Source organism: Neolamprologus multifasciatus, chromosome 1, assembly GCF_963576455.1.
Source record: "Neolamprologus multifasciatus chromosome 1, fNeoMul1.2, whole genome shotgun sequence".
Classification (NCBI taxonomy): Eukaryota; Metazoa; Chordata; class Actinopteri; order Cichliformes; family Cichlidae; genus Neolamprologus; species Neolamprologus multifasciatus.
In genome coordinates, this window is record NC_140439.1 from 12,190,530 (window position 1) to 12,208,833 (window position 18,304).

The 18,304-nt window shown below is 40.1% G+C and overlaps 1 protein-coding gene across 1 annotated transcript in view; it reads left to right on the forward strand.

Annotated features, from left to right (window-relative positions):
* Positions 1-4,065: 4,065 nt before the first annotated feature.
* fbn1 (fibrillin 1) overlaps positions 4,066-18,304 on the forward strand; it is a 63,390-nt gene continuing 49,151 nt past the window's right edge. The window contains exons 1-6 of the mRNA XM_085152890.1: positions 4,066-4,405; positions 4,593-4,868; positions 6,687-6,769; positions 7,558-7,656; positions 8,490-8,585; positions 10,231-10,326. Coding sequence (XP_085009016.1) covers positions 4,681-4,868; positions 6,687-6,769; positions 7,558-7,656; positions 8,490-8,585; positions 10,231-10,326 — 562 coding nt within the window. The 5' untranslated portion in view covers positions 4,066-4,405; positions 4,593-4,680. The remainder of the gene's footprint in view (positions 4,406-4,592; positions 4,869-6,686; positions 6,770-7,557; positions 7,657-8,489; positions 8,586-10,230; positions 10,327-18,304) is intronic.

The window sequence follows — 18,304 nt, forward strand, 5'->3', positions numbered from 1 at the left end:
ATTTCTTGAATTTCAAAATGAGAAACAACCACTTTACGTGCAATACTTGAGTGAAGGTAGGCCTAGTTTTACTCACCACAACTGACAGATGGCTGCAGCAGAAGCCTGGTGATGGCTAATGCCAAGAGTTTTTTGGTGTTGAAGCCAGTGAGCTGCCTCCGACTCCCTTTAACTCACCCCCAAACCACTTGGAATCAAATACTTAGAATTCAAAATCTAGTACTCAGAATTTCACCCTCATCTCAGCTTCTATCCAGGTCACACTTCTCTTGCAGAGGGTAATTCAATTCAATTCAATTCAATTCAATTCAATTTTATTTATATAGCGCCAAATCACAACAAAAGTCGCCTCAAGGCGCTTCATAGATACAGAGAAAAACCCAACAATCATATGACCCCCTATGAGCAAGCACTTTGGCGACAGTGGGAAGGAAAAACTCCCTTTTAACAGGAAGAAACCTCCGGCAGAACCAGGCTCAGGGAGGGGCGGCCATCTGCTGCGACCGGTTGGGGTGAGAGAAGGAAGACAGGATAAAAGACATGCTGTGGAAGAGAGACAGAGGTTAATAACAGATATGATTCAACACAGAGAGGTCTGTTAATACATAGAGAGCGAGAAAGGTGACTGGAAAGGAAAAACTCAATGCATCATGGGAATCCCCTGGGCAGCCTACGTCTATTGCAGCATAACTAAGGGAGGATTCAGGGTCACCTGGTCCAGCCCTAACTATATGCTTTAGCAAAAAGGAAAGTTTTAAGCCTAATCTTAAAAGTAGAGATAGTGCCTGTCTCCCGAATCCAAACTGGAAGCTGGTTCCACAGAAGAGGGGCCTGAAAACTGAAGGCTCTCCCTCCCATTCTACTTTTAAATACTCTAGGAACAACAAGTAGGCCTGCAGAATCTAACTGTAATCACAGTTAGATTCAGCAAGAGAGTTAAGGGTCCAAGATAACCAGGGAGAAGCAGTTTTACTGTAAACCACTCCAGCCCTGTTTGCCAGTAACCAGTCTGTTATCTTGGTGCAATATGAAGTTCAGCTTTAGATGTCGTTCACTTTTACCAAGCATACTCAATAGTACTTCCAGTATTATTCCTATTATAATGGAGCACATAAATGTGGGTCCAAATAATATTTAAGTGCAAAGATAATGTTTGAGAACAGAAAAGCTCACATGGATTTTTTTTTTCAGAGAACTCAGGGAAAACAGCAGAGAGGAGAAATGTTGAGTGAAAAGTTGGGGGAATGGTATGGTTGATACAGTTATTTATGTTTGAATACCATTAAAATAAGCCTGCCTAAAACTTCAATAAGTTCTGTTACTACCTTTGTAAGAAGTGGCTCATGACGGCATGACTACATGATAGAAGAGACTGATTTAAAGCTTAAAAGATGATTGCCCACAAATATGTGTAATGACTGAAGGGAAAAACTTTTTGCTTCAGTAATACATTGTTAAATGTACAGTTTCAACATTTTTATAAAAGTTGAACATAGCCAACAAGACATCATCTGTTAGTTTTTTTTTATTTGCTAAGGTGTCAACTCACACCAGCGACCTCATTTAGCTGACTGTATGAATGCATAGACACAGATACCTGCTAATTAGTGCTAAATACCACACAAATAAAATGCTATAAACACTGACAAGGAGCAGGGTGCAAATCAGCAACCGAAATGAGTGAAGTTGAAGCCTGGCAGATAGCTACCAGCCACAGACACCTCAATGAACTTTTATCCAATTATATACAGTTTTATAAAATTACAACATGTGTATGTGGAGGATTTAGCTACTTTTGGAGCCAGCCTCAAGTGGCCACTCAAGGAACTGTAATTTTTGGCACCTCATAGTTTGTTTTTGGTTAGGTTTTCACATAAATCCCTAATTAACTTTGTATATCATTTGTATATTTTATCTACCCATACTTTCTCCACAGTAAAACATAGAAACATATGTTCATACTGAGAAAATGTAAATGTTAAAGGTACAGTCAGCTGTTTTTTGAGTTTATTTAAAAGAAAAGAAATGCTGTACTGATAAATATACCTCGGTCAGTGTGTAATTATGTTTTCTCGGTTTGTGGAAGTCCCCATGTTGGTCGCCACCTTGAAAACAGTGGCTTAGATGAACTGTTCTGCCTATTCCCTTTTTATGTGTTTGTCTAGAGACCGATCACATATGGAGTACACCAAAGGTGAAGGAAAAGAGAAGTCGTAGGCATTTGCATGCTGTGGAGACAAATGTTACTGAAAAAATAAAAATAATTTATTTATCTTTGTTCTTGTCCTATGCGCACAGAGATTTCTCCAAATCCTCTGAATCTTTTCATGATATTATGTACTATGACAAAAAAAGTGTTTTTTATACCCAGTTATGTTACTGACTTACTGCCAATTAACTGTTTCTTTCGGTACCACTTAGTTTCCCTGCCTTTTGTTGCCCCAGTCCTATGATCAAATTCATGAAATATTAAACATATGTTTGTTTTAAGCCTTTTTAAAGGAAGGAGTCTTATATCAATAATTAACAATTTGCATTTGGGTATTATTAACATATTATTAACATAATCCTGTGTCAAGAATTAAAAAAAAAAAATGTTACAAATCTGCAATCAAAGCCAAAGGAATCAAATTTGGGCTATGAATTTGTGAAGCACATTTTTCAAAACCTGTATACAAAAGAGAGCACTGGGTGGTGGAAAATGTGAGTTTCCATATGAATTTAAATAGTGAAAGTTACACTTAAGATAGATCCGCCTGCAATATTTTGGTGATCTGCTTTGAGGTTCACAGTATTTATAGAGCGAGCTGCAATAGCCCAAATTGGACAGTGAAAGCAGATGCCTTTTAAGATGCTTTTCAAAGACACTGATTAGAAAAAGTTGGACTGGATGAAGCTATTTAAGATCAAACCTGCTCTCGGGGAGCTGCCTCACAGTTGGTCGTCTTGAGGCAGACGCAGATTCTTGGCAGTCCACTGAGGAGCAAACGTGGTCTTGTAGGCAGTGATGAAGAGGCCTTGCAGAGGGCAGGACTTTCCAGAGTAAAGAAAAAGCAGCACAGCATTGTTGAGACTAAGTTTGAGTTGGTGGGCAGACATCCAACTGGCGATGTCAGCAGACCTAATGGAGATGTGTGCCTCAACCTGAGTGTCAAAGAAAAGAATAGCTGTGGAAGCTGATATAAACTGTAATGCAGATCAACTCCACATAAGGTGGGACACCTGTTGGAGCAGCTGAAGCAATGTCATCAACGTCTTTACAGAGGGAGGTGAAAATGGACAAAGGGTTACATAAAACACGGAGAATTTAGTGTGTTGTCTCAACCTGGCAAAGGCAACTTTCTGTAGTGATTTCATGAGGCTTCGTTCAAGCTATAAAATCTAAAATGCAAAACTAATGTGTAAGACTGGGCTGTGCTCAGACTCGTGTGAAAGGAGAATGCGCATAATAGAAGGAAAAAAAGACAGTGATGAAAACCAATGCAATGGAACACATAACCTATACAGTGTCAAAAACCTTTTTTGTTCTTCTTGGTTTTAGAGGATAGCAGACTGGAGCGAGGAGCCAGTTTGACTCTATATTTGCTGGGTGTGGCTGCAGACATGAAGCAATGCGTGTGAAAACTATCACCGGACTGGACAAAATTCCTCAAATATGGACAGTGTAAATATCCACCGGACATATATCAAGAGGAATAACAGTGACTTAATTTTTTATTTTTTGAGGGGACGAGCGAAAGAAATTAAATTTCTTTAATATTTATAACTACTAGAGAGAATGGTTCGTCTGATTATCGTTTGGAACTGTTCTGTGTCACCACGTTTAAACAAAGGAGGAGCAGGTGTACTGGTTTCAAAGATGAAAAAAAAAAAGATATTATGTTATTTATATTATTCAGACTTTAAACAAACATATAGACGTCTTCATCCTCCCGTTTTTTTCTGGGCTGACTCTGTCGTTATAGTGTCGCTGCATGCTGAAGGTCCGCGGCTTAAAGTGCATTTTTAAACTCAAGATTTTTATTGTATCGCGAGAGCAGGGCACGGAAGGGGGGAGTTTGGGGAAAGTTGAGCTGAGCAGGGATGAGGAAAGACCTCAGCTGGAAAGGAGAGACGCAGTGAGTTTTACCATTCTCATCCTCTGGAATGCATCAGCTAACTTATCTGTGCACAATTCACGCACAATTGGATGCGCTCGGGCAGACTTCAAAAGTTGCATCTATTTATAGCCTAGGAGCCTGAGCGACGGTTTTCAGTGGCTTTTCTTCTTTTCCACAGTTTGCTCCTACACGTTTTTTTTTTTTGTTTTTTTGATTGTTTTTGTTTTGTTTTGTTTTTACCTGCAAGTCAAAGTGCAGACAGTCCTCTGTCGAGTCCCAAGCGAATCTCCTATTCGGGAGACAAGGTAAGGAATTGGCTGGTGATGATTTTTTTCTTTTTCTTTTTTGCATGCTTTTGCAAACCTATCACCACCAACCCAGTGACAACAGCAACAGAGTGTTTTTTATTTGTTTTTTTGCCCACCATTTCTTGCAGTCTCCACTGTCTCCTTTCAAAATGTTTTTTCCCCTCCTGCATTTATTGTTGTGCAGCTTTGACTCCAGACAGGAGAGGTCGACGGGGCTGGGAAACTACATAAGGTGATTTTTCTTCACTGAAGTCGTACGCTTGAGAGTGGAAATGATAGAAATTAAGCGTGGAGGACGGCTGCTGCAGTTGGCCGTGACTCTGGCTTTACTGTCGCTCTGTGCCGACGCTAAAGACGCAGCAGAGGTGGCAGATACCGAAATCACTGAGTTGGCGACGAAGCAGACCGACACCAGAGCCAGTAGGGCCAAGAGGAGGGGAGGGACGGACGTCCTCAGAGGGTAATGTGGTTCTAATAATCCGGCAAAGTCAGTTTTGGAAATCTTTTCTTTTCTTTTAAACTTGGAGCAGGTGTCTGTCCTCACATGTTAATTGGTGTGTGTGTGATTTTGTGTATTTTTAAAAAGGCAGACTGGGACCCATGAGTGACATTGTCTGTGATGGGAAGTTTGGAGAAAAGGTTTAGTAATTAAATACTGGCAAGAATATCACATTCCTGCTGACTGCAATAATAAATTACATCCAAACAAAGGAGGCCATTGGTCGTGTGGCTGTGGCAGAGAGAGAGAGAGAGAGAGAAAGAGAGTAACAGCCTAATTCTCTTTCTAGCCAAAAACACCACACCCCAGTTGTGGATAAATCACATCTGCAGCTGTACACAGTGGGTCACTGCTGGAGAGGTTTTGTGTGTGTGTGTGTGTGTGTGTGTGTGTGTGTGAGAAAGAGAGAGCGACAGAAAGGAAAGACAGACAGGAGGAAACCAATACAGAAAAGAAAGAACGTTTGTGTTCAGTGATGACAGCAAACAGCTGATGAAGGTCACACAACTCAATGAGCATTCTCCACAGGCATTTTTATTTGACATGCTTTAAGTTAATCTATCTGAACATCTGGGTTCAGTGCAGGAAGTGCACACAGGCTGCATACTGTGTCATGCAGACTTACCACTGTTTCCAACATCCAAATGGCTTCATTTTTCTGGGTTGAGTTACAGTGTACATTATGTATATACTGACCCCTGGGTCAATGTATGCCAAGTGATTATAAGTTCACATATGTCGACCTGCTCAACATCTGTAGGTGGGAGGACGGACTAGGTGTTCACTTTCATGTCAGATAAAACATTGTTGTGTACAGGTGCAGTAAATTTCTAATAGTGGCTGTGCTCACATCATAGCATGTTCCAGTGGTTCCCTACATTGTTTTACACACGAACACCAGACAGCTTTATTCGATACTTAAAAAGTTAAGAAATGAAAGAATTAGTTCTGTCATTTGTGCAAAGGAATATCAGATCCATGTGAAAAAAGCTTGGGAACCACAGGCACACACAAGAACTTTCTAAGTAAAAGCAATGGACAGCTTGTGGTTTTTTTTGAGGACTGTTAGGATATGATTCAGGCAGTTCCTTTGTACATACAAAAGATTGTGATTAAGATTGTCATTTACTTCTGCAGTAATACATGGCTTATTACTGGCACATGGTGACAAAAAATTTGGTATTAAGTGAGAAACGGGGTGACAATAAGAAGTCGAGATGAAGGTGGGTTGCAAAGCAGTTTGCAGATGTGCAGCTACTGTTTCTGGGCTAAAGAAGCATAAATAGTCCACTCTGTGTGGTTTTTACCAAGTGAAGTTCTACAAAGTATGTTGAGCCTTGTTACAGGTGCAGTGGACTTGGTTTCAGATCAGCTCATCAGGTGATCAGCAGGGATTACAGGTTATCTTTACTTTGTGGCTCACCTGATCTATCACTATGCCTGATTGTTAGTATTTTTGGGAGGGTCTCAGTGTTTGTGTATTTAACAAAATATGGATGCTGTGCTTGGACAACACAGACAGATTCCAACTACTATTCTATTAAAGTGTCCATGAGCAGTGTGCCATTATTCCTGCCACCTGTTTTAAAAGCTTCAAGAAACAGACCATCAGTTTCAATAATATGTAGACAAGTAAGTAATATAGAGTAATTAGTGTTTGGTGTGCCAAATTTCAAGGCCACTTGGACAAATCTTCGATATATATCTTAATTAAAGGACTTGTCTTGAAAATACTTGAGGTTTTTTTGACATGGATCATCACTTTTTGATCGTCTGCAGCCCAAATGTGTGCGGCTCAAGAAACAACGCCTACTGCTGCCCAGGTTGGAAGACTCTGACTGGAGGAAATCAGTGCATTGTTCGTGAGTATCACCTCTATTACTCTACTTGCACTTCTCATTGTCAATTTTAAATCAATTTTTGCCATAAATTTCAGTTTTTATTTATTTTATCCAAAATTTATTTGGTCTATTTCTCTGGCTGTGGTTACTTTTTCAGGTATATTTTGTCATTAATTGTATTGACTCCGCATTTTGCTCTGTCAAACTTCACCCGCCTTCACTCACTTAGTAGACAAGAGAGTCTGAGAAGCTGTGTGATTGCAGCGCTGGCTGGCTGGCTGGCTGGATGCCGGTCGCAGCTCTAATGACATTGTTTAGCAGTGGGGTTCATGGAGTAGGGTTCAGTGGCTGGACTCTACCTGATGGGAGCTGGGGGGGAAGTGGACCATGCCAACAAAAGTCTGTGGGAAAGAGAACAACAGAGCTACACAGACGACACCAACTGAAAACACATAACATTTATGGTTCCAAAACTCACAGAAGAAAATAGCTCAGCAACGTTGCCAGGTCAGCTTCTATAAGTAAAGCACGATCAGGGCAAAAAGAAAGATTTGGCCTTCTTTGGACTGTGGTCTGTTTTTGAAATATTACAGAAGAGAGTTTAGCATGAGGTTAAGATCAGCGCTTTAGCTGCAACAACTGAAATTCTAACCTGAAACCGGCAGCGGACAGGCTGACAAGCAGCAGACCCACAACATCAGAATTTCTCGAACGCAAAATAAAGTCAAGTCCCGGCGCCGTGACGTGAGCGTCGCTTTGTTATTTGGCCTTGTATTTTCTTTGACCGAGTATCATTTTCTCATTTGCAGCCATCTGCCGGAGTTCATGTGGAGATGGTTTCTGCTCCAGACCCAATATGTGCACCTGCCCCAATGGTCAGATCGCACCATCCTGTGGATCCAAGTCAGGTCATTCATTCACCTCCATTTTCATATACTTTCTTCTGAATCAGCTCCATTGAAGTGTTATTAGTTTTGTAATATATAATGTGGGTGGCTGGATGGGAAGGGGTGGGGGGGCAATAGACAAAGATAATTATGATTTATGCAAATAGGAGTATAGTTTTTTTTCCTAAAATTATAGCTCTGACTACACCGCTATCTTTGCATATTTTTTTTTTAAAAAGTGTCTGTTATCTGAAGAAAAACATTTCACCACATGACAAGTCGTGATGACTGATGGATGACAGAAAATATGCCATCTTATATAAATTTTCTTTTATTACAGAAATTGCAATCAAATAGATTTTTTGGCACTTAAAAAAATCACAGTTGTTTTTCTCTCCTTATCGTGAGTAATGGGCACCAGCTTACGTGTACTAGCATATGAGATAGCAGGGCAAAGAACCTGAACGCATCCCTTTTAACTGCCTAAGACTGAAGCAACTGATATATGTTGCAATCACATCCTTGATTTTAGCGGCCGGTCCTGTGGGTTTTGTGAACGGGTGTGTGTAAGTGTCGACTGGGAGTGTGTATGCCTTGGAAGATGTCCATCATCAACATCTTCTCTATGTCGCTCCCTTGCAGCTCACCGCACTTCAACCTGGTGTGCTCATCTGTTTACACACCATAAATTTTTTAGGAAATATCTAGAAGCATAACGCTTAAGAAACATGGTTCAGTGTCAGTTTTGTTGATGTCGTAAATATAATCTGCAGCATGTGTTTGGATACACTGAACTGAACCCTAACGCTGCTCTGTGTTCATGTGTGTGTATCTTTGTCTTGTTCTTCCCACAGTCCAGCACTGTAACATTCGGTGTATGAATGGGGGATCATGTGCAGAAGACCAGTGCTTGTGTCAGAAGGGCTATGTGGGAAACCACTGTGGACAACGTAAGGCTCATAATAAAACACATTACTCTGAATAACTTCATCATTATCTGCCTCCTTTTTAATTCTATTTCTTAGAGTTTCTGTTTTACCCTCAAGCTTGTAATAGCGCTATTTAGTAAAACTTAGCATCAATAACATTGAGGCCCTTTAGAAGCAAGTCTGGCAACTCTTATTTGGGTGGAAATATAGAGCTAATGAATGCAAGAACATAATTTATTGTCTAATTAAAACACTGTGTATAGTCATGTGAAAAAGCCTTACTGCTTTCAAGGGAAATGGGAGAATAAGGAGCACCCAGGTGCTGCTAATCAAATGAACCTGATTAACTGATCATCAGCAAGTGTGAGCACTGTGGAAGCAGAGGTTTTGGCAGATTTCTGTTTTGAGCATTGAGATGTGTGTTAACACAGCGCCACAATCCCAAGACTGGACAGACAAGCAAGCTAATCACAAGGTCAGAGAACAGCACAGATTAAGGTTGAAAATTTGCATCTTAACAAATCAAAGGAATTCTGGAATAATGTCTTTTGTGCAAATGAGACCAGAATGGAGAGGTTTGGCCGTAATTTACAGCACCACATTTGGTGAAAACCAAACACTTAACACCAACTGTGAAGCATGGTAGAGGAGAGGTGATGATTTGGGCTTGTGTTGTGACCTGGGTGCCTTGCAGCCATTAAGCTGACCATGAACTCTGTATATCAAAGTATTGTAGAGTCAAATGAGAGGCCATCTCTCTGACAGCTAAAGCATCATTATTCTGACAGTATACAGCATTGAATCTGCAATAAAATGGCTTAAAAAGAAAACACTTGAGGTGCTGCAGTGGCCCAGTTAGAGTCTAGACCAGCGGTCCCCAACCTTTTTTGCGCCACGGACCGGTTTATGTCCGGCAATGTTTTCACGGACTGGCCTTGAAGGTTTCGCAGATAAATACAACAAAATAAACCAGTACCGGTACCAAAAAAAAGAAGATTTATTCATAACACATGGGAAAAGACCCAGGGAAACCGAGTTAATGATAAAAACGATAAAAAAGTAATGATTTTAAAACGATAAAAACCCTGAAAAACCATGAATTTCACAGCCGAGCCTCAACTCTCGTGGCTCGGTACCAAACAACTCATGGACTGGTACCGGTCAGTGGCCCGTGGGGTTGGGGACCGCTGGTCTAGATATCAGCCTCCTTAAAATATTGCTGCAGGACCTCAAGAGAGCAAAGTATAATCAGATGCCTGCAAACCTCAATGAACTGAAGCAAACACTGTAAAGAAGAGGGGGTCAGAAATTCTACACAACAATGTGAGAAACTAATAACATCATACAGCTTATTTGGTATTAAATCATGAGTTATGAGTCCTGTGAAAATATTCTTTTTCTTTTTCACTAAATTTCACTATAGAAAAGGATCACTGTGTGTAGGTTGGGTGTCTTTTTCCCATGGTTTTAAAGCTAAGAGTATGTGCCTAAACTTTTGATGCTCATTTCTTGCTCCACCTAACCACAACTAGTGACATCATTGTGTTACTGAATTCCTTCACTTTGCATCAGTTATATTTGGTACCCTACAAAAACAAAATCCTGGCCCCGTCTACACAGCGGTGTCCTCCTGTTGTGACATTGTCGATTGCTCTCTCTTCTCCAGCGGTATGTGAAAATGGCTGTCTCAATGGAGGAAGGTGCGTGGCTCCCAACAGATGTGTATGCACGTACGGCTTCACCGGAGCTCAGTGCGAGCGAGGTAATGAGCGCCACACCGCATTACTCTGAATTTTCCTCCTTCACTTTACATGAAACTCTTCCTGTGCTCTACATTCACTTCTCACTGCTGCTGAAGTAGTTTTTAAAGGCACACGTGCTGCTTCTTTAAAAACGTGACTTGATGTTGAGTGGTGGTTGTGTTTTTTTGTTTTTTTTTTGACTGAAGGCAATTCCTGCTTAGTCATGCCATCGGCTCCAGGAATGTGGTTTGTTGTGGAACATTTGCATTTTAAGCTCAAGCTCAGAAATTACCATTATTTTCCACATCTGCTCTGAAACAACGCTTTGGGGAATGTAATGTCTTTCTAAATGTGAGCTGTTTGTTAACTGAAGACCTCCCAACCTCCTGTGGTTGCTCTCTGGCACATGTGAGCAAAGTCTCCAAAGTATACAAGCACACGCAAACCAAGGGCAGCCTGCAATGTGTTTGAAGAAAAATGTGAGCATTTTTTCAGTGTACGTGTTTTGTGCTTGTGCTGACGACCTTTAGAGGTCAAAATGGTGACCTACTAAAACTAATATTTGGATTAGAAGCCGAGATCCTAATTATGCTTGGGAGGCCTGTCAATTAAGTCCAACTGAAGATGTGCCTATTGGTTTACTTTAGTATGTTCATTAGCCTGTATCTAATAACAACTTATCTGGCTGCTCAACACTTGTCTGGGGAGTTTCTACTCTTTGCTGCGGAGTCTTTGGAGTGTTTGTGAGATTTTGTCAATAGTCAATAGTCATATTTTTCAAGAAACACAAAAAAGCACAAGATAGCAGAAAAAACATGTTTTGTCTTATATAATTATTTCTGACAAAATAATTATGCACTGGGAGGGAAGGGGGCCATAACTTTTTTTAACTGTTTGATTCGCCATGTAAGGTGATGAGAATTCAAGGAGATGATGCATTTTTAAATGAATGAAACAGGTATACTTGCGTATTTCAGGCAGCTACTTAGAGACCACCTTCCAATTTCAGTCAGGTTCTTAACATAGTGTAATATACTGTATGGAGTTATCCATTGATGCCATTGCCAGTTCATGTTTAGCCGAAATCTAAGATGACGAAAGCCAGAACAAATCAATAAAAGTGATGATTTTGTAGTGATGAGTATAAATAGTGGAAAAATAAAAAATAATTCATCTCTACATTTTCTTTGATAATATGCATCTTTTTCTGTGTGTTATTGTTAGCTTCAACTTTTGTCAGCACTTTGAAGATGTGCGTTTAGGATATGATTGAAACAGCTCAGCATTACATGCTAGCTGACTGTATTTCACTGAATTAAAATGTATTTTCAACTTTTAAGGGTAATGTGGGATGTGGTATTTTCCTCCATTTGATTAACTTTTTAGTGAGAAATAGTGGATAGAAAATAAATAGAAATCCATAAATTTGCTTTTTGGCTATTCTTCTGGTATTTTGTTGTCCCCAGTCTGGGAACTGTTTGGCTATCATCTGATGATAGAGCCTTAAATAGTATTTCTGGGCTTGTGGTCTAGCCAGGCAGATATCTGACCCGAAACCTTCTTCAGGTAACTTTTTTTTACACTCACTAGCTACTTTGTTTGGTACACCTATTCAGCTGCACAATTATGCTATCTAGTCTGCCAATCACATGGCAGGAACTTAATGTATTTAAGCATGTAGACATGGTCAAGATGACCTGCTGAAGTTCAAACTGAGCATCAGAATGGGGAAGAAATGTGATTTAAGTGGCTTTGTCATGTGGCATGCATCAGAAACTACTGATCTACTGCGATTTTCCTGCAAAACCATCTCTAGTGTTTACAGAGAATGGTCCAAAAAAGAAAAAAGGTACAGGGACTGGCAGTTCTCTGGGTAAAATGTCTTGTTGATATCAGAGGTCAAAGGAGAATGACCAGACTGCTTTGAGCTGTCAGGAAGGCAACAGTATGGGTATGCAGAAGAGCATTTTTGAATGCACAACATGTTGAACCTTGAAGCAAATGGATTACAGTAGCAGACGGCCACACCAGGTATCATTGTTTAAAACTTTGCACTAAAAATCCAGGTAGTTATGAGGGCAAACGAGGCTCCAGTCCAATACTAGCAAGGTGTACCTAATGAAGTGGCCAGTGAATATATATTTATAGAGATTAGGTCATAATTAAGTGAAGCAGAGAAAGTTGGCTGACGCATTCAGTGGCATTTTTGGTTAAGCTACTTTCCCTGGAATTTCCTTGGCTATAATCCATTACCTCCCAAGAGAAAGACATTGTGCTCTCACATAAATACAAACAGATGCATAAAGTACATGTGTACATACACCCCACAGGGTTTTCTTAATGTAGTTTACAGAACTGCGTCCCATTATGGCTCTATCTTATCGCATTAGCAAGAACACAAGCTTTCCACACACGTCATGTGACCAGAAGTCACTAAATTCAGGAGTTTGAGGTTTTCACGGCGTTATCACGTCGTTGTCATGGCTCAAGCATGAACATACTGAGCTGTGTGTGCTAAACTGGCTGGCGATCTGCTGACCAGTCGTCCCACCACCAGGCACAGCTGACTGCAGTGGAAATGCAGTCTGGTACATGAACGTGTTCTTTGTTCGTTGCAAATATGATTAAGGTTGGAATGTGGAATTGGTGATTGCATGCAGGGCTCCGTGCTCCGGCTGTAGAGTCATTTAACTGTGGAGCAATAAAGTCGAGCTTTCAGTATGACACCATTGAGACGGTGGGGAAAGACTGGCCTGAAACGGTGCTACACGTGAGTTACACAGTCAACAAGTCAGCAGCCAGAGCACAACAGGGAAGTCGGTCAATCAGCTGAGGGGCTCTCTTAGCATCTCACTGACACCCCCAAGTGTGTATGTCTGTGTGTGTTTGAGTTCAATTTGTTAGTCCGGGGAGGATGAAGAAATCTGCTGACATGCCATTAGGGAAGGCCCCACCCAAATATTAAGACCCATAACACGTGCAATGAAACGCACACATGCACAAATCTCACAAACATATGCAAATTACACACACATAAAAGCATGTAAGGTGTATGTAATGAACACCATCTGCAAGGGAAAAACTTAGGAAGGGTGGATATGGAGAAGGTGTGCAGATATCTTTGTGTATGTGTTCCTGGAGTTAATCCAGGAAACTCTTTTACCCACTTCCCGTCGTGCTTTCCCTCGTTTCTTTTCTCGATGATGCTGTTATTGTGCATAAACTCGCCGGGCACTGAGGGAGCATTTCTATTGTGTTCTAAAAGTAACCAAACCTCAAAACAAACACTAAAGAGCTAACGAATCAGAGTCAACGCAAAGTCTTGAATCTAAGATACTTTTTTGCTGAAGGAGCTAAAGCAGCTACTCACCACGTTTTTCCAAACTAGGGCAAAAACAAGAGTTACATTTTGCAAGTTTTGCTGTGTTTTTGAGATCATCGCTGGCTGGAGTGGGGATGAGAAGTTGGGACATGGGCAGAATTTTTAAGTGTGTGCATGTGTGCGTGAGTGTGTTTGTGTGTGAGCACGTGCGATTACTCCCAGATGTACAGGACATGGGTGGATCCCCCAGCTGTATGCAGTTCACAGAGAGACAGTAAGATGACGGATGAAATGACACCATTTTCACCCTACAGCTGTCTGCCTCTCCCTGTTTACCTCAGCTGACTGTTTAAGTGCAGTGCTTGGATCTACTTTATCTTGTGCTCAGATCTTTCGCCTTAACACTCACTCACTCTCCTCAGCTAAGAGCTGTAATAAGCAGATATCAAGTTAGATTGTATACTTAGAGCATTGTGAATAAGACATAACAACTTTTTTCTCTTTTGATGAAAAGAGAAACCTGAGTTCTCTTTATACAGCCTGTTGCACTCACTCAGCCTGGGCTCCATGGGAAAACTTTCCATAGCTCCTCAAACTGCTTTGCCTACATAGAGATTTTCGCTTTGTTATTTTAGATGAGGCACACAGTGTTAGATACAAAATAAGGCTCACAGTTAGTTAAAACAGAACATTCTTGATTAGTAGATCCCTTAAGTAAAAGTACAATAATCCAAATTTCTGTGTTAAGAAAATAGAGTGAAAGCAGGAAACACTGGAGAAAATTCCCCCCTGAATATGTCTTTTTTAAAGCAATCTTTGGCTTTCTAGTCTAGATTTTGATAAAAAAAAAATCAAAAAAAATCATTCCACTCCTGTCAGCACTGGCTCTTTGATCACTTGCAAAATTATAACCATTTCCTTCTGTTCGAGATTTCATAGTTCATGCTTTTTCCCCTCTCACCTCGATTATTGCAGTTCTTTTTGTGTAGTCAAGCCTTATCTCTCCTGCAGTTTGGAGACCATATCACCCCTGTACTGGGCTCTCGTCACTGGCTACCAGTGAAGTATAAAAATTGGTTTTATGATTTCTTCTTTTGTTTTTAAAGCATTGGCACCTATCGATACTGATACTTATGAATACTTGTATTGATAACATGCAACATAGGCAACATAGCTGTGATTTTAATAACATCATATAGCTGGTTTTGCAACTCTTGATAAAACCGAGTTAAGCACAACTTTGCCAACTTTCAAGGTGACTAGAGAAGATGATAACATTTGAAGACATTGAAGCGTCAGCAATTTTTGAAGTGTGATAAACAACTTTATTGCTTGACGAGCACACTTCGGCTAGTGGTCTTCATCGAGATCATCATGTTCTCACTCTTGATGAGTTAGCAAGCTAATGTCAAGCAGGTATTGAGGTTTCTTGCGTGGCGCAATGTACAATTTGTGTTTGTAGACATATCCGACAATTCTGATCAAGCTACAACAGCAGCAGTATACTAGCAACCAAAGTAACGAAAAAGAGCTTTTTGCCAACTGGTGCAGAAATACTAATTTTCCCCTCACGACCATTGATTGCCAGATGGTTGCAGACTGGTCTCTAGACCAGTGTGACCGGAGCCTTATTTAACTGATTCTACATTGTTACCATGATTATCACGTGTCCATTTTATAGCAATTCACAGTTGTTGTTAGCTTTTGGCTCCTGACCATACAATACTTTCACAATGCAAAAGAATCTAACTTGACTAGTTGTGTTTGTTCCTGCTTGGTATTGTTTACCAGTTGTGGACAGGTTGGTCTTGACTAAGCTAAAGCTTTAGAAGTGAAGCCTGATTAATCATTACTGCCTTTGTTACTTATTGAAGTTCAAGCTCTGGCTGCCGGGCTGAAGTCTGCATACCTTTAGTTCTACCATCACTCTGGGTTCTCTGCTAGCTTTGTGTTAGCATGCTGTCTTTGCAGATGCTTGCAAAGAGCTGATGTTGAGTTAGCAGCAGTGGAGTTGTTTCTGTCCTGGACTTTTCTACTTTACCATCACATTCTTGTCCTTCTGTGCAATAAAAAAAATAAAGGTTATGTACACATCTCCACTCTTCAGAAATTACAGTCTGCTCAACCATTTTTCTCCTCCAACATATTTTAACAATGACTGCAAATGATGAAATTTTTTAGTTTCACAAATCCGACCCACATTAGAACTGGCAAGCTCTGCTAGAGCAAGCAAGCAAGCTGCACAGCTTCGCATTTACAGAATCTCATATTCGCAAGTGTCTTGTTAGGTTGCTGGTGTAACTTGTTTTCCACTGCTATCTATCTGCAGTCTAGCTGCTTTTTTCAATAAAAATGTTATGAAGAGACATTTATTCAAATCAGATGTGATCGCTTGACTGGCAGCTTCATTATTAGAGGATAACTTGTAAAACATGAATTATGTTAGAAGGGCTAAATATTATAGATGAATTGATATCAGAATTATTTATCTAGGCTTTAATACTGACATGCTTTTCTGCTACCTAGTTATTTCGATATTTCGTTATTTCTGCTGTGGCTAGCCAATCAACTGCTGGAAGTGCTTTAATTTACTACTCACATAGGTGAGTTTATAATAATAATAATAATAATAATGGATTGCATTTATATAGCGCTTTTCGGGGCCCTCAAAGCGCTTTACAATTCCACTATTCATTCACTCTCACATTCACACACTGGTGGAGGTAAGCTACAGTTGTAGCCACAGCTGCCCTGGGGCAGACTGACAGAAGCAAGGCTGCCATATTGCGCCATCGGCCCCTCTGGCCACCACCAGTAGGCGGTAGGTGAAGTGTCTTGCCCAAGGACACAACGACCGAGACTGTCCGAGCCAGGGCTCGAACCGGCAACCTTCTGGTTACATGACGAACTGCCAACTCTTTGAGCCACAATCGCCCGTTTTTTATCAGAGCACTCCTAAAAAAATATTAATAGTATTAATAACTTTTTCCCCCTAACTTTTCTATTGATGACATTACAGGATAGGATGAAAACAGGTTTTATGTCCAGTATTGTTGATGTCATGATGTTACAGTGCGCTCACACAGAGGTGTTGCTGCTTCAACAGCCTGGCTTGTCATTAATCGCTTAATAAGACTTTCATTGCTGCGGCAGAAAGAAGACGAAGACGTAATCTAATCACACAAATCAATGATGCAGATTTAAAACACACTTTAACTGGAATATAGCAAAAGTTCAAACTCTTCTCATAATTGCATTGCTGTGCATATAAAGTGCCTGTTTTGTTTAAATTGTTCTCTAAATAGTGTTAATATTAGCTAACGTAGAGTAAAACATATTTGGAGTTGCCAGCCATGGAGCTGATATACTTTATTACTTTTGTTTGCTAAAAAATGTTCATTCCTGTTCTGATTGAATTGGGCTTCAGTATTTGTTTACAGTACAACTCCAGATCCAGGTGACAGCAAGTTAAAATGATGTTACTTGTCTATGTCCAGCAAAAGCCTGTATTCAGTTTTAATATTGCTATAAACTGATATCGATCCGTTCTGTATGTCTTTTATTCACTGTAATGTTTAGTTTTTGGGTGATAGTACAAAGAGTGACAGAGGAGTATAGAGAGGGAAAAAAGGGAGAGAGCAAAATGAAAATAGCAAAGAGAGAGAGCAAAAAGAAACAAGAGTAAATGTAGACAAATTCACCCAAAATTATAAAGCTGTAGCTTCTGTTTGCCCACATTCATTGATGATGATTTCACAGAACTAAGCAGTGTATTGGATCCACCACTTGCTCTTGTAATAATTACTATAAGATTTATATTTTTGGTATTTTCTAGTTTCTAGTTGAGTGAAGAAGATGGACAGGAAGAATGAGGGAGCAAATCGTGAAGTTAGCTGGAAAAAAAAAAGTTATTTTTCACAAAGTAGTTTTTCATGTACTTCATGGATGCTTTGCATGTTTTGCAGTAGGACATTGTAAACAGAGCGTATTGATATGAATGGTAGCATTTTACAGGACTCATACCACTGTAAACATGGCATGAACAGGATGGTTGCCACTACACTGATGTGACAGACTGTAACACTATTCTCCTGTGCTGATTCTGCATAATAAATGAAGGGTTTGTGTGAATTGGTAAAAGAACTTTGTTACCAATTTGCTTCATGTGCAGGTCTGGGGTGATTTTCCAGTGTCTGTACTGAATATTGCTACTTTATGTGACTGATGACTTGGTGGGCTGCTTCTATGTGATTAAAACACTGCATGTTTTGTGCATGTTTCTCATCTTGTCTCCTTTGGCACAAATGGTTCCTTATCTTCTTTAACTAAAGGCTCCACCCTAAAATAGTTTGCATTTGAAGGTAACACTGTAATGTGTATCTAAGTAAATTTAGGTTTGTAAATGTGAAAAGGGTTGATTACATTTGTAAACAGCATATTCCATTAATAATAATTACTAGGAACTGCTGACATTATGATTGGGAGCTAAGCCCCCCTAAACTTTTGAACCTAGAATCGCCCCTGCTGTACAACATATGTAAGTTATTTCTTTTTCATTATATAGTATTTTTTGCAAAAAGGTGAAGTCGTGTTACAATGTGTGCTTGGATTTGTTTTTATAAGGGTACATGAATGTACTACAGCATGAAAAATTAAACCAATGACGAGGTAGAGCC